The sequence below is a fragment of the Megalops cyprinoides genome, chromosome 2 (assembly GCF_013368585.1).
Source record: "Megalops cyprinoides isolate fMegCyp1 chromosome 2, fMegCyp1.pri, whole genome shotgun sequence".
NCBI lineage: Eukaryota > Metazoa > Chordata > Actinopteri > Elopiformes > Megalopidae > Megalops > Megalops cyprinoides.
In genome coordinates, this window is record NC_050584.1 from 63,195,561 (window position 1) to 63,216,169 (window position 20,609).

Sequence of the window (20,609 nt, forward strand, 5' to 3'; positions counted from 1 at the left end):
GCTGTTATGTAAAAAAATGATATACTTTCACTTATTTGTTAAATGTAAGCACATTATTTGCTTGCACTGTATGGATTGTTAGGGGGGTTGCAGCAGTGGGCAGTACCTCTATCATACAACTGGGCATTCCAATTTCCAAAAAAAAAAACTGTGAACTCTGACAAATTGCACTGAATGCAAAATGCACAAAGAAACAAATTCTGCATTTGGTTTGATAATGCGGTAATTAATAGTTAATTAACTAGTAATAACACTATTCCTATATATAATTATCACATATACATACATATATGTGTGTGTGTGTGTGTGTATGTGTTTGTGTGTGTATGTATACATAACTACACACAGACATACACATTCATATACCTATACATATCTACCGCAATGTATCACATTTTTCTAAACTGGCTCCTCTGCTGGAAACTCACGTTCTTATTGCCGAGATACAGCACAAACATGTCTCCGGAGCTCTGGCGGCGGAAGCGCCCGTTAACTCCGCTGCCGGGGGTAAGGGGCCTCTGCAGGGTCAGCTCCATGGCGGTGTAGGCCCTCAGGTCCTCCAGGTCAGTAGGGGGCCTCATCTCCACGTGCCCATCACCCGCAAAGTCCATAGGGACCGGGATCTGAGGACACGTGTGGGACAAACAGACAAGAAAAGGCCGTTTTTTTCAGCTGGGGTCAAAAGAACAAGGAGAGGGACATCCGTGGCCACAGAAAAATTGGAGAGGTGAACATTGACAGGGTGATCCACCGACATAGAGTGGCAGTGTAGCCCAGTGGTAAGGAGCAGGGCTCGTAACCAAAAGGCTACTGGTTCGATTCCCCACTGGGGCTCCGCTGTTGTAACCTTGGGCAAAGCCTCAGTAAATATCCACGTGTATAGATGGCTAACATGTTAAAAAAACTCCAATACCGCAGAGGGAGGAAAACACAGAGAGGAGTATTCACATAGCAGTGCGGTGCAGTGGTTAGGTAACAGAACCCATAACCAGGAGGTTATAGGCTCTTACTCTGCAATGAAGAATATATAAAATCACCTCTATGTAAACTGCCCAGGAAAAGGGTGCTCACTAACTGAGCATATATCCAATGTAATGCAAGGGGAACATTTACATTTACATTTATTCGTTTGGCAGACGCTTTTATCCAAAGCAACTTACAAGTGAGGTACAATACAACACAAGTGAAAAACCATACAGAGTCAACAATATTAGAAGCGCTGCATGACAAAGTTCCAAAGGGTGGCCAGGCGGGGTACAAACTAGCAGGTAAAGCTAACGAGGGGGAGCGTGTGAGGGCTCACCCTATTGGCAGTGTCCCTGGCCTGCTCGATCAGCTCTTTAATCCTGCGGATGCTCTCCGAAACGTTGCTGCTGGTGGCTGGGACCTGGGAGCTCAGCTCCTCCGTCTGGTTCAGGAGTGGGGTGAGGGTGTCTGTCAGATTTGACACTGCGGAAGAGAAGAGCACAAGGTTACTCCAAGCCTCTCTCTCATAGTATCCCGCATGTTTTATTTATTTATTTATTTTTCCTTTATTTTACCAGGAAGTCCCACTGAGATCAAAAATCTCTTTTGCAAGAGAGACCTGGCTAAGATAGCAGCCGTACAAACTCACAACATATTAAAAATACATATACAACATAAAATATGACATATACAACACAATGTACAAAAATCCACAACAAAAAACAGCTATTTAAACTCAGTGGCCTCTCAAGAAAGCCTCTCAGAATGACAGAGAGAATGATGGTGTACAACAGCTAATGAAATGCATCAGAGAAAATCTCTCTGTCCTACTTCTGTGTGACTTATTTCACCTAAAGACTGATGTGCACATTAAAACAAGGCCACACATTGAACACAGTGTGAAAGAGGCTTTAGATTCTGACGCAAAAGAGAGAGGGAGGATCATGATGTTTACGGACCAGTGTGGCAGGGTAGAAGAATGATATGAGGAGTGTGATGGGAAAATATTGCAAGACATGTTAGAATGATATATTTTGCATCTTAGTCATTGATTTACTAATGGAGAGTGGACCGTGAGGCAGTCTGCAGGAAAGCGCATATACTGCAAAAAAGCCTGGGCACTGACCCGTTTCGTTCAGGTCCTTCAGGAAACTGTCAAAGTTCGAGCTGAGAGAAGTCACGTTCATCTTGTCCAAGCCTTCTGTCAAAGAGCTGAGCCTTTTCATCGCGTCGTTGACTGTGTCATTGGCAGAAGTCACGTTCTCCTTGGCCTCGCTTAAGACTTTGGCAATGTCATCTGTAACATAAAAGGGTGCAGGATGAGCAACAGCAGGCCCCTCCCCTTTCCCATGACTCCTCAGTGGTCTAAATTGGAACTTATTTTGTTTTTTAACGCCTTTTTCTCCTTTATGTAACCCAATCTGTTTTTGCCACCACTAACAGTGTGTTAGCCACGACAATCTTTGCACTGATACTGAGGCAAGATGAATGTAATCCTCTGTTGCACTCGCGCACACCCAGTGGCTCTTTTCCGCACTCCAATTCCCACAATGCACCACAGTGGGGCAGGTGCTCATTGGAGAATAGGTGCTACTCCGCTAGCTTCATCCATGCAATGCAAGTGCACCTGTTGAACCGCAGGGTACCTGATGAGGAGTGCCTGATGGTGAGATAAGAAACCCTAGCCAACCTCCGAGCCAATCTGTCTCACTACTATGGGGTAATGCTCGCTGGGGGAAAAATGGCACAGCTGGTTTTGAACTCAGGCCTTAGGTCTCTTCCTGTGCTCAAAGCAAATATCTTGCCAAATGAGCCACTCCAGACTTCTGTAAATTTGAACTCAGTCAAACATGAGGACAAAAGAGAACAAAATATGCTGTTTATCTTAGCATTTCATTGGCCTGCAGTTCAGACTGAATCTGCCTCTCTTGTAGTGAAGGACTCCAGCGTTTTCAAAACTCCACTACAATTGCACTGCAAGATCACAAATGATTCGGAAACAGATGTCTAAGGCAGACATTTTAGTCATGTCTACAGGTCCACCTGCCTCTTCTGGTCTCGTTCAGCTTCTGCCAGGCTTTCAGAAGGTCCTCCTCCAGCATGTTTTCCTTCTTCTGGGCCTCGTCTATGCGCTTCCTTAGGGCTTTCTGTTCATCTGAAGACTCTGTGAAGAGGATAACGAAGATCTCTTTTACTGTGTGTTACAGTGAAGGGCCCGTCACTGATGAGCGGTGTCAGCAAGCCAAGTGGTTTGCAACCTTTGAAAACATCCCATACATCTGACAGACAAAGATGAAACTGAGTAGCAAGGAATCATTAGGAAGGAAATCATAAGACTTAAGGCAGTAAAAGAGAAGCCTTTATCTGTATAGATTAAATGTAATATCTGTGCCTTGTTTGGACAGGAAATCAATACTTAGAAAGTGCAAAGTGCAAAGCATTTGTCAACACTGTAAAATCACTGCTTTCCTAAGCATAGGCTCTACACAGATGTAAAACAGAAACAGTGCTTTGGTCAAAAGTAGACTGATAGACTGATAATAGACTGATTTGAAATGACAAGCATTTGCAGACACATACTGTTCAGATGTGCCTGGGCGTCCTTGGCTTTCTCCAGCAGGGTGCTGGCCTGGTCTCTCAGGTCCTGGGCCCTGTCAGGAAGGCCCTCCTTCTTTACATCCTGCAGAAATAAATCCACCAATAGAGTCATTGCAGGATGTGACAAAAACTTTAATGAATAAATAGAAGCCAAGGCAGGCACTACAGCTTATTTTGATAAGAATCCCTGGCAACCGCAGGACAGCCACTTCTGCCAGTTGAAAGGGTTATCAAGGGTTTTATGGGAGTTCAGCATAAAACCGGTCTTAGGACCATCATTCACCACAACACTATGAATAAAATGTGTTCATCAGCATTGTTTTGTTGACTGCCTGTGTTAGGTTTGATTCAGACTCCTCTTCGTCAGTTAGTCTGCTCAAGCAATGAGCTGAACGCTCGTAGGCTCGTATTTATTGACAGCTATCATCTGTAAACACTTTGCTAATAATCTATGAGAGACTGGAAGCAGGTTTTGTGTACATCCAAAGATGGCGTTAGGGACATGTGTTCTACTTATTTTTGCTAGTGTCTCTCTGGCAAATCAAGGTTAAGCCTAATTATTTGCGAACTTAATTCTGTCAGGGACATTATAATGCTCAAGGCTATAAAACTGAATTGACAATATAAAATAATGTTATTTCAGCTTTGTACTCATCTGTACTGCCAGTTTGTTTCAGGGACATGAATGATTAAAAATGTGCTGAGGAAATGCACCCAAAAATCATTTTAAACACACCTCCAAGAACACGTTTACAAAACACTTTGGGCAGATAACGGGCACAGGGGTGAGACAGGCAGGTCAGTTTATGATTGACAGCTCAATGACATAAGCTCATTGGCTCCGGGCTTGCAGTGAATAGCAGTGCACAGGACGGCTGCCCTGTGACCACACATTGGGACCGTGTCTGTAAAGCACGGCCGCGGTCACAGTCGGTCAGCTCACACTCAGAGCGACGTCGGCGGCCTCCTTCGCCCGCTCGGCCGCCTCCGCCGCGGCGGCGATCGCGTTGATGATGTCCCGGTACGCGTCGATGGTGTCCATGGCACGGCGCACATCCTGGATGTCGCTGGCGTTCCTCACCACCCTGTGGACGCAACAACAACAGCCCACTGCTGACCCCCGTCTCATAGTAACATCAGCGCCCCCTGCTGTCTGCCAGAGGCATCGCAGATTACATTACATTATTGGCATTTAGCAAACACTCTTATCCAGAACGACTTACATAGGTTAGGTTTTTCTGACATGTTATCCATTCAGACAGCTGGATATTTACTGAGGTAATTGTGGGTTAGGTTCCTTGCCCAAGGGTACAGCAACAGTGCCACCCGTGTCATCAGCCGATGATAACTGGGAGCAAATAGAATAAACTGGCTTTGTTCCATCCGGGATAGGAGTTGGTTTGTTGGCAGGGGATGCTCATCTCGCCACCATCAGGCACCCTATGATTCATCAGAACTTAAGGTGCCTGATGGTGGTGACACAAGCAACCCCTGCTAACAAACTCACCCCTATGGAATGAAGCCACTTTGCACATCACATTCTATGTGTTTATTCTATTCTATTTGTTTCTCAGGTGGCATCAGTGGAGAAGCACCTACCCTCCAATGAGCACCCATTCTGCTGCAATGCACTTCTGTGACTTGTGGAGAGAAATGCAGACATTGGCTGAATCAAAGTGTTTCGGGGGAATGCATTTGTCATGCCTCTGAGCTTCTGCACAAGTGCAGAGACAAGCCTAGTGTGCTGCCAAGAGTTGCATATAAGGGGAAAAAAGAGTATCTTGCTACTGCGCTATCTTGAGTACAACAGCAGTGCCCCCATCCAGAAACTGCACCCGTAACCAGCCCTGACAGATGAGTGAGTCACGCGCTAAAAACCCTGGAGATAGGCTGAGTCACACTCCCACTGAGGATATTTACTCTTGCAACTCCCTGGCCAGCCGGTCGAGCTCCTCGGCGTGCTTCTCGGCCCTCACGACGATGGCTTCCTTCAACACGGCCCTGGAGATGTCGTTCCCTTTCTGGATGAGCTTGGTTTTGGCCCCATCAAGAAGAGCTGCCAGGCCTTCATAATCCTGGGGAGAAATGGCACAGAAACCCCTCACACACTTCATACCGACATCACTTGAGTACTTTTCAATGACTTGGTCTGGATATTGTCCGATTTTTCAGGTACTCCAGTACTTGACTTTTCAGATGTCAAATTCAAACACTTTAAGCATTTTAAGGACTTTGCGCGAATCCCACCCTCAGCTGTACACAGCAATGGGAGAAGTGGCGCTTCGTGGCAGCTTAGTAAAAATGGGCGGAACTATCACGTTTTACCAGTCCCTCACCGATCAGAACCAATCATAGTGTGCTGCCGTGAAGACCAAAGCCTTTTGATTAGTTCGGAGTTCGGAGAAGTCAGTGACTGACAGCAGATGGTAATTCAATCCATTATGGGGTTTATGAAGCCTCACTCTCCCATCGCTAACAGTATGCAGGACTGAGATGTACATTTGCTGCAATGGGGGTAACCTCACACAGACTGCCAACACTGATTATCATCTGAATCTGAGGCAAGTCAGTACCTGACTGCATCTGCAAAGAGAAAGCAGACTTTTCACAGCTCTGAAAGAAAAATCTGTATTCCGAGTGAGGTCAGTCATACCACTTACACAGGGAATATACAGTTTAACATTTACTTTACGGATATAAAAATAAAAGAGTTCATGTAGACGCATGTGTAACGGATGTGATCTTGCTGCGTTGTGTATTAGATATTGCGTGGGTCAGCGAGCAAGCGAGTTTCAAACCGAGGTTCTCACTGCTTGCTGCCAACCCCTTACGGCCAGTGTCGTTGCCAGTCGAGCTAAAGGCAAATTGCTGTTAGCCTGTCGGCAACAGCGCTACTGTGAGTGACGTAGCTGCTGCAACCGCTCGGCTACATGCTAGCGGCTACCAAGGCTTTTATGCAGGACTCACACGAGCTATTACTTCAGCTCTGATACACATGCAGCTGGTTCTATAAGATTACAAAGTCCCTTTCAAAGTCTACCATAATTTGTCACAACTGCCAACCAAAAGGTTATCATTCATGAATGTTCTTTCTTACCATTTTGATGTCTTCCAGCATTTTTAGCAAATCTGCTATGTTACTTAGTTGATCCCTGGCCATCGAAATCTGCCCAGCAACCATGTCACGCTCCTTTTCCAGTTCCTTTGAACGTTGCTAATAAACACACAGAAATGTCACGCATTGGCACTTTTTCCTCAGTTTTACAGAGCGCTGAAACACACTCATGACACATCTTGATATTCCCCACAATTCCTAGGCCTCTGTTCAAACAAACTGCAATGCAGTATCCTTAAATCTAGGTGGAGGGCAAAGCAGACCTCAGTTAGACTGAAGTAGGTCAGCTAGCAATAATACATGAAACCAATCTACCAGATTTACAAAGCTAGCAAAGCAGAATAATTGTGAATAATAAATGAATAATAAAGGTGAGAATGCCATTGAAATCCTATTCCAGAACCATGCAATTACCAGCATGTCCTCCAGGGCGGCGGCGTTGCGTCTGTTGTGGTCAGCTGCCCTCCCCACTGCACGGTCAGCTTCTTTCAGAGCCTCCTCCAAGTCCTTCAGTTTGGCTTCATACTGTTTCAACAACCCAGCGATTCGGTCGGCCACATTCTGGTTACTGGCCTGTGGCTGGGTCATGTTATATTTGATGTAGTGCAGGACTGAAATGCCAACACAGGACATCTGTCATTCACTTCATATTTCATCATATATTTCCACCACCACCCATATTTCAACGTCAAGACAGGTAAGTGACTTTCTTGCTATAATCAGCTCCACCTCCTTTTTTGACAACTACATACCTGGTAAAGTGGAGTGGTGAAGAACATTGAATAGTAGGTTAGTGGAGAATATCACCAAAAGATGACCACAACATAGCAAGTAACCACAGAGCTATGATAATGGCTGCATCCGAATACTCATACTTCCATACTATATAGCATGCAAAAAGCAGTACTTCACAATCCGTAGGGTGGCCGAATACTTAGTAGGCATTTAACAGTAGTCGAACGGTACCCGGATGACCTACTACTTCCGCTGGAATTTTGAAGTATGAAAACGTACCACACTACGCTATCCCATAAGTCAGCTGGAGCCCGAATAACCGAAGAAGAAGAAGTGTAGTCAACTTGTTTAAGCTAACAAATCAAATGGCTTGTTACATTAGCTATTCGTTTTACCTCAGGTTGGCAGTCAGCTAAGTAAAGCAGACTGGTTTTTAAAACATGTAAACATTTAAACACCCGGTTCAAAGGACAGGTAAGGTGGCGGCGGAGTACGTCCGAATTGTGTCCTTACTACTAGCTCGCATACTCAATCGTACATACTACAGTAACGGTCGGGTAGTACGTTCTTAACCGAAGTTAGTACATACTGAGTATTCAGATGCAGCCAATCTCTACCAAGAAACCACTACTGCTAGCTAGGAATTGTGGGCCTCACCCTAAGAAATGAATACCACTGAAATTAACTGTTTGCTAAGATGTGATCTTTTATATTTCACTCTGTTTGTAGCATGCATTTAAGACACCCAGGACTAACAAAGGTAAAAATCCTAATAATTATCTGGCCAGATAAATTGCTAAATTACGTGGATAGTAACCGTAACAGTGTTTTAGATTATTATCTCCAATAGTGAAATAACGATGATGAGGCAGATGTTATTCTAAAATTTCCTGCAACTGCAACATGCTCCTCTTGTGGCTGATCATTGTCCGAGCCCCACAGTGCATCTTAGGGCTAAAAATTTGGCCTGGTCTCCAACACAGTGGAAAGGACATCCATAACCTGGAGACAGTGATGGAGGAAATCTGAGGGCGTTCGAGGAAGTGATGCGTAATGTGTTGGTAGAGAGAGAGGGAGGGAGAGAGAGAGAGGAGAGACGCAAGAAGAGGAGAGAGACAGAGAGAGAGAGAGGGGAGGAGCCTTACGTTTGCGTGACTCCTTCCTCTCTCTCTCAGCCGCCTTCCTGTGGGCGGTGCAGTTATGCAGCTCCATCTGGTGAACCAGGCGCCGGGCCTCCGTCAGCATCTTCTCCACCTCCTCCGTGCTCCCACTGGAGTTCACCCCCTTCAGCTTCTCCAGGAGGTCTGTGTGCACACAGTCAGAGTCAGGGTCAAAGGTCAGGAAGGAGTCATTACTGATTGCTGATCACCTCTCTGCTACTCACACACACACACACACACACACACACACAAACACACACGTGTGTACATATTTGCACACATGCATGCATACATACACATCTGCAGGCGCACAAAACATAACACACACACACACACACACATATACCCTCCTCCACACACACCATCTTGACAAGGAAGGAATGCTGAAATGTTCAGACAAGATGAATAACTCCATTTTTATCATGAACCACACCCATGCACTAGTACTCATACATGAACACACACATACATGTGCATATATACCCACAGACTCTCTCTCACACACACACACACACACAAACACACAGATGCATCTACACCCATACACTAGTGCTCATACATACACACATACACGTTCATTCATACACACATACACACACATCTGCACTCATACACACACATACGAAACATAGTGGTACGCTCTGTTTAGTAATAAGATGATATTTTAGACCTTGTATGTTCTGGAGGAGATTTTGGGTCTCAGATGCCAGATCTGCGGCTCCTTGGTGAGTCTCGTCGGTGCTGTCCAACGCTTCCTGTGCTGTCTGGACGGCCCTGTCAGCCTGGACCAAAATGAAGCACAGTAAGGCTGGTGCTTAAGAAGATCCAGGCTGCTGGCTTCAGTTCAGCGTGACCATCAATAAACAACAAACCGGAAATGATTTTTACAGCGGGCAAATAAACATCAGATGCGTCTGAATGCAAGCCCAGCTTTGAGTGTGTTCTCTTTTCACCTGAGGGCGGTTATTTTGCAGGGTTGACATGTGTCGCTTTTTACCCAGAGGGCTCGAGGTACACTGCTTTGTTTTGCTGTTACCTTTGCAGTGTTTGGACACATCTTACATTAACTGGCTTTCTGTGAGCACGACAAATGCTGTGTAACCTTTGTAACAGTCCTGTGTAACGCTTTCTGTAACAGGAAGCAGTGACCAACATGGTGTGCTTTCCTACCTGTACCTGTATGAAAACTCAGTCTCAGGTGTGCTTTTCTGTCTGTACCTGTATGCAAACTCTGTTTCAGGTGTGCTCTCCTACCTGTACCTGTACCTCTTTCCTGTTACACACCCAGATGCGGTGAAGTGCACACCTTTTCTCTGAGCTGGCCCATATCTTCATTAAAGCTGCTCACATCTGCATCCAGTACCCTGACCTTGGGAACCTGGCTGTAGACAGAAGAGTTGTATTTCTCCACCAGAGCCTAAAAAAACAACAGCAATTCAGGTTAACTCTCACAATAACTACCTGAGGTGTTGTGTTATGCTGAGTTATGGTTCTTTGTTAAAGCACTTTCTATGCTATGAGATAAGAAAAGATTTCCTTTATGGTCATTTTAAGCGTATGATCGTAAAACTCATTTTAACGTGCCAGTGAAGACATCACCGCTGCACATCCTCTCCTACCTCGGTGATGACTGTGTCATCATGTCAGAGTACCAAGAACCTGGTGGCGGCGCTGGACACCAACCTGTCCTTCATTAACAATATAGCAACAGTGACACAGAGCTGCAGATTCCTGCAGTACAACGTCTTTAATATCCACCAGTTCAGGACAACTGTTGGATCAAGCCTTGTACTCTTCGGACGGGACTACTGCAACTCTCTTCTGGCTGGCCTCCTCATAAGTGCCATCAGACCTCTACAACTGAATACAGCTGCTTAGCTGACTGACAACCAGCCAAAAAGGCTATCTATCATGTCACAGCTCTGCTCATCTCTCCACACTGGCCACCTGTTATGGCTTGAACAAAATTCAAAGCCCTGGTCCCGGCCTACCGAGCAGCAGAGGTGGAAAACCTAGGCTTCAGAAAGTAAAAGTCCTACCATGTATTCGTTCTAGCCATTAACTAAACAAGGTGATTTCACTGATTAGCTCATCTACCTGGCTGAAGAGTTGTGCTAATTAAATTCAGCTGGTGTAGTGCATGGGTGGAACAAATACGTGGCAGGACTTTTACTTTCTGAAGCCGGGGTTTTCCACCTCTGCCGAGCAGTAAGAAAAACTGCACTCCTGTGCTTAAACACAGTACCACCACACCGTACATCAGGCCACTTTGCCACACTTTGCATCTATTGTTCCCCTCCTGGAAGGGTCACTCATCCCGTTCATGTCCCTTCTCTGCCCTTTTGCCCCCTAGTGGTGGACTGAGCTCCCTGCAGCTGTCAGAGCAGCAGGACCAACTGTCCGTTTTCCAGCACAGACTCAAAACGCACCTGTTCACATAAGAACATTAGAACATAAGAAAATGTTATGGCGAGAACAGGCCATTCGGCCCAACTAAGCTCGCCATTACTATTAGAGAGTATCCAAAACTGCATCAAGTCTGGACTTAAACACAGCAAGGGTCTCTGCCTCAACTACATGACCCGGCAACCTATTCCATGTATTGATAATTCACATCACACCTGGGCTCGGCTAACTGTGGCCCCTCCTACTGTTTATACTAATAAATGCTAGAAGGTAAAAGAAGATAAAAACCTGGTGGCACCTTGTGCGTTTGTATTGGCCTAAGCCCAGAGGTGAATGCATTGTGGTGATAAAACCTTACTGTGATATGACCCTTGTTACCCTGCTTCTTCCCACTGTGTTACATTCTTCCCACATGGCAATACATTTCAAGGATGGCGCTAACTACTTTTTATTTGTGCAAATAATTGCCTAACCATATTGAATGTACTGTTGTCATGTTGATTAATCTGATTCATCTGTCAGACAAATATGTACAAATGCAAGCACAAGGGGAGTAGGTCTGCTGTGGTCTCAAATCCATGGATTTTGCCATCCACACAGAGCGAGAAGAGATACAACCAGCTACCTGAGCTAGACATTACATTATTGTCATTTAGCAGACAATTTTATCCAGATCAACTTCCACGGGACACAATTTTTACATGTTATCCATTTATACAGCTGGATATTTACTGAGACAGTCATGGGTTAATTACCTTGCCCAAGGGTACAGCAGCAGTGCCCAAGCTGGGAATCAAACCAGCAACCTTTTGGTTACAACCCTTGCTCTTTACCACTGTGCTACGCTGCCTTTGCAAAGGGAATCAGTCACACTTATACTGTGTTGAATCTGTACTCCGCCACCTAGGCGTTCTGTGTACGCCCATAATGGGATTTGCCTGGGTGCTTATCTAAACACCGTTTTTCTGCTTTGTGTTTTACATCACTGATTTCCTACCTTTTGTTCGGCGCTCAGGTGCTTGCTCGTGCAACTCTTTGACTGTGCAACTACATGCATCTGACCTTGGAGGTTGGGATGAGGGTGTATGCAATGAAAATGTCTAAACGGTGTGCGGCTGCTTCACTTTACAGACAGTAGTCTGAACTTAATGAACGACTATCATTTATTTGCTTAAAAGACTCCTATCCACTCACAGAGCTTATTCTTTTAAATGCTATCAGTTTGTATGGTTGGATATTTTCTGAATTTTTTTGAAATCTGAAATAAAATAAGGCTGGTTACTTTGCTCAAGGTTACCACTGCAGTGTCATACCTGGTTGTATGGTAAGTTCCATTACATTACATTACGTTACATCATTTAGCAGACGCTCTTGTGCATGCGCACGCACACACACACACACACACACACACACACACACAGACACACACACACACATACATCCACAAATGTATAGTATACAGGCGTGGAGGTGTGTTGAAACTTTGCTGCATTCATGCCAATTTATCCAAGTCATTTATGTAAGTGTAGTTAGCAGTTCTCAGGGTCTCATGAGATCCAATGAGAGCTGAGTACCTTTGTTACTGCAATGGTATCCTCCAGCTTTTTCAGTGCTTCCTGAGCCACGGCTCCACCACTGATATTCTTCAGCTGGGTTTTCAGCCACTCCAGCCCGTCATCCATCCCCTCCAGATCGATTAGCAAGGCCTGGACGCAGCTGTCACACTCTGACAGCAACAAGAGTGCGTGAGGACATGCTGCGTTCAGAGTGTATCGTTTAGTTATGCCTGAATGCAGTCAGAACACTTCAGGTAGAGGCAACGGTGAGGTGGGGACACTGCATGCTTGGAAAACCACAAAATGTGTTTTATATTAAGAAGTAGACATGAGATGAGATTCAGTCTATCTGCAGTGGGCTTTGGCCTTTTTGTCAGGACTCAAATTTAAGGAAGTCTTTTTTGCTGATTTACACACATTTACAGTTAACAGTTTCCATTGCCAAACTTGTAATGTCTTTAAGAAAAGCAAAAGGCACAACATTTCTTTAAACCAGCAGTGTGCTCTGCGGTTAGATTGACTCTCAGCCCTGGATCGCTGGGTCGTTTCCATCTGTGCCACAGCAGTGTTTGACTTGGGCGTGCCCCCGAACACGTGCAGGCGTTACGAGAACCAAGTGGAATGTGACACACCCCTCTGTTCAGCACGGAATACACGGCCTCATTGCATCATAAATGGAGACGTGATGTCACAAACCTTGGCACTGGTCACCATCGTCAGGGTCATTTGGCTCCACATTATTTATGCACTCTACATAAGAAGAGGAACGGAGACACAACAGCTCACTGTAGCATTCGCAATGCGTTATCTATGCAGGTTGCATTCTGACATACTGCACCAACGGATGCGTTCAATCTAACCGCCACATGCATTCTCCTTAACTTCTAGTCGTGAAGCTTATCCGAGAGACTTTTTTTTCTTAAACAGCATCTTTTGTTAACCTCAGTGGTATAAGAAACATGAAGACATAGAGCTCAAGGTTAAGGGCAAAGCACGCTGTGGGCAGATTGAATCTGGCTGAGATTCAATCTAGGCTGTATCGTTCATTCTTTGGAATCTGCCAGGATAAGTCTACACAGGAAGAGCAAATATTTACCATTGCTAAGGGGTGCTATGGTACATCAGCATGATTTTGTTTCATGGGAATGAACATAAAGCTACATGTTCTGAATAATTAATGAAACATGTTAATGACAAGACAAGACGTTTTTCCTTAAAGGTGAAGTATATCATGATTACGTCATTAATTCTCTCCTTAACACGTGTTTGACAGTGGCTTGTGTTTGTGTGTGTCTGTATCTGTATGTATGTCAGTGTGTGGATCAGTGTGTGTATGTATGTGTGTGTGTGTGTTCCAGACTTACCCCCAGTCCTGGAGTCACAGATTCCAGTGTCACAATTGCAGGGCAGACAGCTTCCTCTGAATGACATTGGGTTGCCATAGTAACCCAAAGCGCATCTGCAAGACAGGAAGAGGTCTGGCTCAGGGGCCCCTCATCAATGTAGTCATCACTGACTGCATCTCGGTACGTCTGAGATGTTTTCCATAGTCTTAAAGACTTGTGTTCTTAGCTGAGGATGCTGGGAAATTCTGCCCTCATTAACCGAAAGGATGTACTCTGGACTGAGAGATGCTGGGAGATTCTGCCAGCATTAATTGAAAATGTGTAATCTGGGATAGCGATGCTAGCAGCTTCTGTCCTCATTAACCAAGAGTGCGTGCTCTGGGCTGAGGACCCTGAGGCATTTCGACCCAAAACGTAGGCCTCTCTGTTTTGATCAGTCAGCCCTGATCCTATTCGCAGCACAAAGTACGGTGGAAACGAAATCCCTCCAGTATCAATTTTCAATGTGCATTTTTTTTTTATTTTGGTGCAGTACAGACCTTTCACATCTGAGTCCAGCGTAGCCTGGCTTACACACACATTCAAATCCTTCTGGATGCTCCCTACAGCTAGCGGCAAAACTGTAAAAACAAGATTAACACAATTTGCATGTCTTTTCACAATATTTGCACTAGGCAAGTCTCAACACATTTCATTATAGAAAAAAAGAAACCACATTTTTCAAAAAAAAAAAACCTTGAAAGACATTGTAAAAATATGCATCCTGATTACACAATCACAGGCTGTTCATCTTACTGAAAACACAACAAACTGATTGCTTGCTAGACTATGTGCTAAACAGAAAAAAACACACACTGGACTCAAGTTACTCCACCCTTAAATGACCTTGTCAAATTGAGACTTGGGTTCGAGCACATAGGGTACAGGTAAGGTGCGGACACAGACCTGTTGGACAGCGAGGTGAAGGGGCACGGGCAGACGTGGCAGGTCCCCTGAGCAGCGTTCCCATAGTAACCATCTTTACAGCGTTCGCAGTGGTCACCGGCGGTGTTGTAACCACAGTTCTGCTCACAGCAAGGAAAGTCACACAAGAGGACAGTCACCAGACCGTAAGACCTTAAGGGTCTCTCAGTGATAATTTTGTGAAGAAAGTCAATGATATTTAAAGGTGTTCCATTAGTTTAGATTTATAGGGATGGTTATAAATAGCATTGACATATAGCCAACATTGACCAGCAATGTTGTAATCAAAGTAATCAAGCTCACATCCCCTGGCTTTTACATTACATTACATTCTTGGCAATAGCAACTTACATCGGTTACAGATTTTCTTTTTTTTACAATGTTATCTTTTTATTTACCTGGATATTTACTGAGGCAATTGTGGGTGCACATGCATGTTTTTCCAGGACGCATCAGTCACTTAAACAACGCTGTTATGACACTCAGTGCTTCCACTAATATCATCTCAACAAATCATGCTGAGAGCAAAGATTCCAAGTTTGTGGGGAATAAAGAAAAGAAAAGATCGAAACACTCAGGTAAGGCATTGAAGCAGATCAATTAATGGAAAAAAAAAATGTCATTCTTGTTTTTGTCTTTCCTGATTTGAATTTACTCAATTATTTTTTGCGGCTGTCCCCATGTTACAGCGGTGGTGAGGTTGCGGCATGCACAGACCCCTGCTCTCTCCCTCTTTTGTGGCCCCACCGCTGATGTCAGGCCTGGTCTTGAGGGAGGAACTGAAGGGTAAAGTATGCAAGAGCCCTGCGAAACAGACTCAGATTCCCCCCGGCTCCAGGAAACAGCCGCTAAAACAATGCGGTGTGGTATGGTACCTGCGTGTTAGCGTGAAGCTTTCAACCACCCCCCCGCCCCCAGCCCCCGCCCCGATTAAGATCTGAATCCCACCTAGGCGTTAAATCCTGAGCACCTTGGTGGAGGTAATGCGGGAAACACAGGTAATTTAGGAAAATTCGGGGAAGGTGGAGGAAATATCAACAAAATGCATGTGAAATCAATACCAATGTTTATCAGGTGACAGGAGCCTGCTCTGAGTTAATACGGGAGTTAACATGTTTCAATGTATAATGTGAAAAATCCACGTATTTTGGACAAACCTAATTCTACGCATGCTAGATACATAACATCTGGGTCTGGGTGAGAGCATCTGATAAATTTCAAAAAGTAAGCATACTGCACAATATGTGCTTTACAATGAAGAGATTGACTGCCAAATGAAAACATAATGAAATCCAATGCTAGTATGATAACTGGGTGGATGACCCTGTATGACACCGCTCTGTGTGTGAGATCTAAAGGTGAACAGACACATCTGAAGGTGAGAGGGAACTTGTGGTCAAGGCTGTGACTGTTCACCTGAAACATATATATATATATATATATATATATATATATATATATATATATATATATATATATATATATATATATATATATATATATATATAAAATCTGGGTGTATAGGAGCGGCAGTGTAGCATACTGGTTAAGGAGCGGAGCAGAACTCGTAACAGAAAAAGTTTGCCAGTTCGATTTCCTGCTGGGGCACTGCTGCTGTATCCTTGGGCAAGGTACTTAACCCACAATTGCCTCAGTAAATATCCAGCTGTATAAATGGATAACATTGTAAAAAAAAAACAAGTCACTCCAGATAAGAGTGTCTGCCAAATGCAATGCAATGAAATGTTATGTATAGCTCTGCTTTCTCACTCCCTCTGAGTGTAATTCTGACTTTAAAAAAATGTAATTGATCAAAATCAGAGAAAAAGACAATGTGCAATGTGAGGGAGGTGCGTTTGCGCTGGGTCAGTACATCTTGAGGGGTATGTCAATCTTTGTACCTCACGCATGGATTTTGAGAGACAGGGAGAGAAAGAGAGAGAGCAAAGGAGTCAATGTGAGAATGCAGGAGAAGGAGACAAAAGAGAGGGAAAGTGAAGGAGACGAAAGTAGAGTGAGAGACGGAGCGGAGGAGGCGCGATGCTCACCAGGCATCGGCCCGTGCCGTCCTCACACTCATCCGAAAGGCCGTTACAGCGGCAGGGTGCGCACTGACTCAGGTACAGCCCCCTCCGCTGTCTGTAGTAACCAGGGCCACAGTCCTGGAAGAGAGGAAGGAGACGCCGTTACTGTACCTGGGTCAGTAAGTGATCTTACGTATCAGTGCCATTTGCACCAGCTCAGGGGACTCGGCGGAGAGTCAGAGGAACTGACCCCATTGGTGCACGGTGACATTTACCTCTGTGAAAAACCGTAAATTGAGTGCCATGATGTAGAGTTAGTGACAAGTATAGTCAGGTTAGTATATTAAGTTAGATATGAGTTAGTATAAGTCAGACAGGAGTTAGTAACAAGAGTGTAATGCATGCAAGCTAAACTTCTGAGAGAACTTTTCATCGGGAGAGGCGACTGCTCAACACGGCCAAACTCCTTGCACGCTGCTTCACCTCAGTTAACTTCCATGGCGAATCAAACACACTTTTGTCGACCTTGAAATCTCAGAGGCGTGTCTGTAATCGGGACGGCCTGAGAGTGCAGTGAGTGCAGAGATAAGGGGAGTTAGCCAGAGGCAAAGTGCAGGTGTCAATAAGGGTGTGTCTCCCTGCAGAAACAATACACAGGGGCAAAGCACAGAGCGCGGATTTATCCCCCCCCCCCCCCCCCCCCCCCCCAGGCCGGCCACTGACCCCCCCAGCTGGAGAGGGTTACATCTGCATCGATAGACAGACCACCGTCACTCCTTCACTGTTAGCAGCCTTTGGGGGCCATGAAAGCAATGTACAGCAAGACAGCACACACAGGAATATGACAGACCTCCATACCTACAAAACAATACCTACAAAAATATGTATTTAAAATATGGCCAATGCAATGGTTTGCAGAGAAAAATTTACATGAACACACAGTTACAGTAAAACTGAGTAACTGCACTGCATATGTGCTCCTATACATATGTTATTATCTTGATTCGTCTTCCAATGTGATGCAAATATTCAATATAATACTGGAATACAACATACTGAAAGAAAAAAATGCACCTGAACATCTGGTTCAATCTAAAAGGTATAAATCACGCTCCTTGTTACCTCTGGGATGGGGGCGCAAACCCTGTGCCATCTGCGGTCGTGTCCCGCGGGGGCCCGAAACCCGGGCGCACCCGGGCCGCGCTGGGCAGGGTGGCGGCCGTTGTGCGGTGGTGTGTGCCCGGCGGAGCAGAGGCCCAGGGCCACCCAGCAGACCAGCAGCCACCTCCAGTCCCCGATCCCGCGAATATCTCCCCGCATCTCCCAGCTCTCAGCCCCTCTGCTCCATGCAGGTGCGCTGAATGCGGAACGCAAACAACCCCCCACCGCCACCCGGCCCTGCCTTTTAAAGCGCTGCCGCGGGGGGGGGGGGGGGGGGGGGGGGTCAGTCTGGCTCCACCCACTGCCTCCAATGCAGAGATAAGCCCAGGAATGTGGAGGAGGAAGTCTACAACGGTGGCATGGAGCTGGCAAGCCCAGGCAGCGCATGTGCCAAAGCGCAAAGGTCACCTGGTTGTGGCTTCAGTTCTCCATCTTTCTTTACCCAGTGAGTGTGTGTGTGTGTGTGTGTGTGTGTACGTATGGGTGCACATGTGTGCCTGTGTGTGTGTGTGTGTGTGTGTGTGTGTGTGTGTGTTTGTGTGTGTGTGTGTGTGTCTGTGTTGGTGTGTGTCTGTGTGTGCGCACATGCATGTGTGCCTGTGTGTCTTTGAGTGTGTGTGCGTGTGTTTGAGTGTGTGTGTGTGTGTGTGCACATTTGAGTGTGTGTGTGCGTGTGTTTGAGTGTGTGTATGTGTGTGTGTGTGCACGTTTGAGTGTGTGTGTATGTACGTGCGCGCTTTGAGCAGAGCTGTGAATCACGCCACACACACACACACACACACACACACCCCTTTCATTCTCTGTTTGCTTTTCATTCATTCATTCACTGGGCCCCTTTGTGCAGCAAACCAGATTCTGAGAAGTAAATCACGGAACCTTCCCTCAGATTCTAACCATTGTGGGATTCCAGCACCGTTTTAGAGGCTGTTCTCACTTGCATCTCAGGGTCTGTTTGGAGAGCTTAAACTCGCATGACTGACAATTTAAAAGGAAAGCTTTTCAGAGACACTGCAGACCTCACTGACAGTGATCAGCAGAAACAGGCAACTGAGAAAACTTCAGATTTTTTTAGTTCTTCCTAGATTTTGTTTCTTTTTTTTTTTTACACTTCACCTTGTATCTATGTTCTGTGTCTGTGAAAGTTAGCAGAACTTTTCCTGCCGCTTTGAACACAGTTTGCAAAATGTTGTTTAGATTTGCATTTTTCAGGGTGATAGTTTCCCTTGAATTGCATACTTATTTTCCAACTAACATTTTTAATTATTATTCCTTGGAGTAGGTCCGGGCATTTAAGCATTGCACCAATCTTCCAGCACTTAATTTGTCTGGTTTAATTCATGTGCACACTGCCCATTTCTACGACAAAGTGACTAGAAAGCAACTGTGTAAAATCACATAAATTCATGCTACTGGAGACATTGATATTGGGAGTCAAATTCCCGCACATTTGTAGAGTGGGCCACTGGCTAAATAACCTTTCAGCTAAATAACTTCAACCCAGCACAAGCAACTACAAGTGCAAATCAGTTTATCATTTCATTAACCAATCTGATGTTGAAAAAGTTAATGAAAAGTTTGGATGTTGTGGCTCATAATTTTCAGTTTACAGTCTACCAGTTATGGACCTTGCATTAGATAATTCCTCAGTAAATTAAGTCTCAAAACTTGAAAAAAAGGAAAAATGACATTAAGTATACCTGAGCACCATTTTTTAATAATACAATCTATTTTAAAACAAAAATCCTGCCTTCCCGTGTTTCCAAACCGACACATATATCTCACCTCTGAAAACTCATCCAAAAATGGAACATAATTCAATAATGCACATGAGCACAAAGGATTGTGGGTGTTGTTCTTGTAACGACCTGCAGCAGATGTTGGCATGTCTATGTGTGTCCTTTTTAATTTTCCCTTCAGTGAACAAGGCGTGATTAATTCTACGATAGATCAGGAATGCTGCTTTCTCCTGTGACCCAAGTAGACAAAACTACATTTCAACATACGTCCAAAAAATAACTGCAACTACTGCTAGTTACTCAATGGAAGATGGTGAAATTGATAGCATATGTCATCTACTATTAGAAACAAATGAGACTGACATCATTTTTTGCTCTGTGGAATGTTTCTGGCTTTTTCCTGGAACCTGAGAAGCCAAAAATTCACAATTTCCATGGAGAAAGAGAAAGCTGCCTTTATTGGACATTATGAATGGACATTTTTTCATTTTCATATTTTGTAGCCACTAAATAGACTCACAGGAACAAATCTTTTGCACTATGGCCACAAATTAATAAACCAAGATCCAATTAATAATGACATGAAATGGTAACAAAAATCCATATTTCATGGCCACAAGATCCTATATTTATTAGTCATGAGTCGGAATTAGTTGCTGGAAAACTGTAAATTTGTAGTTTTGGTGGAATGGATCGCTGACTTTTACAGAACAGAACTCAAAGGGTACAGATCAAAGGGATGTCCGTCAGAGAACATTTTCACATCTTCACTATCACCTCAAACCTTCTTTCATCCCCTCTTTACCTCCTGTAGACAGACAGCTTTAGAAGCCAGTACGTATA

The 20,609-nt window shown here is 44.7% G+C and overlaps 1 protein-coding gene across 1 annotated transcript in view; it reads right to left on the bottom strand.

Annotated features, from left to right (window-relative positions):
* Positions 1-18,229, bottom strand: part of LOC118772029 (laminin subunit alpha-3-like) — a 28,739-nt gene extending 10,510 nt beyond the window's left edge. The window contains exons 1-19 of the mRNA XM_036520270.1: positions 17,992-18,229; positions 16,894-17,007; positions 14,828-14,946; positions 14,422-14,502; positions 13,901-13,995; positions 13,233-13,286; positions 12,555-12,706; positions 9,881-9,991; positions 9,245-9,356; positions 8,560-8,718; positions 7,094-7,290; positions 6,662-6,778; positions 5,485-5,639; positions 4,508-4,649; positions 3,547-3,646; positions 3,014-3,160; positions 2,093-2,263; positions 1,304-1,449; positions 429-623 (exon numbers count right to left, since the gene is read on the bottom strand). Of these exons, the coding sequence (XP_036376163.1) occupies positions 429-623; positions 1,304-1,449; positions 2,093-2,263; positions 3,014-3,160; positions 3,547-3,646; positions 4,508-4,649; positions 5,485-5,639; positions 6,662-6,778; positions 7,094-7,290; positions 8,560-8,718; positions 9,245-9,356; positions 9,881-9,991; positions 12,555-12,706; positions 13,233-13,286; positions 13,901-13,995; positions 14,422-14,502; positions 14,828-14,946; positions 16,894-17,007; positions 17,992-18,189 (2,565 nt within the window). The 5' untranslated portion in view covers positions 18,190-18,229. The remainder of the gene's footprint in view (positions 1-428; positions 624-1,303; positions 1,450-2,092; positions 2,264-3,013; positions 3,161-3,546; positions 3,647-4,507; positions 4,650-5,484; positions 5,640-6,661; positions 6,779-7,093; positions 7,291-8,559; positions 8,719-9,244; positions 9,357-9,880; positions 9,992-12,554; positions 12,707-13,232; positions 13,287-13,900; positions 13,996-14,421; positions 14,503-14,827; positions 14,947-16,893; positions 17,008-17,991) is intronic.
* Between the last annotated feature and the right edge of the window lie 2,380 nt (positions 18,230-20,609).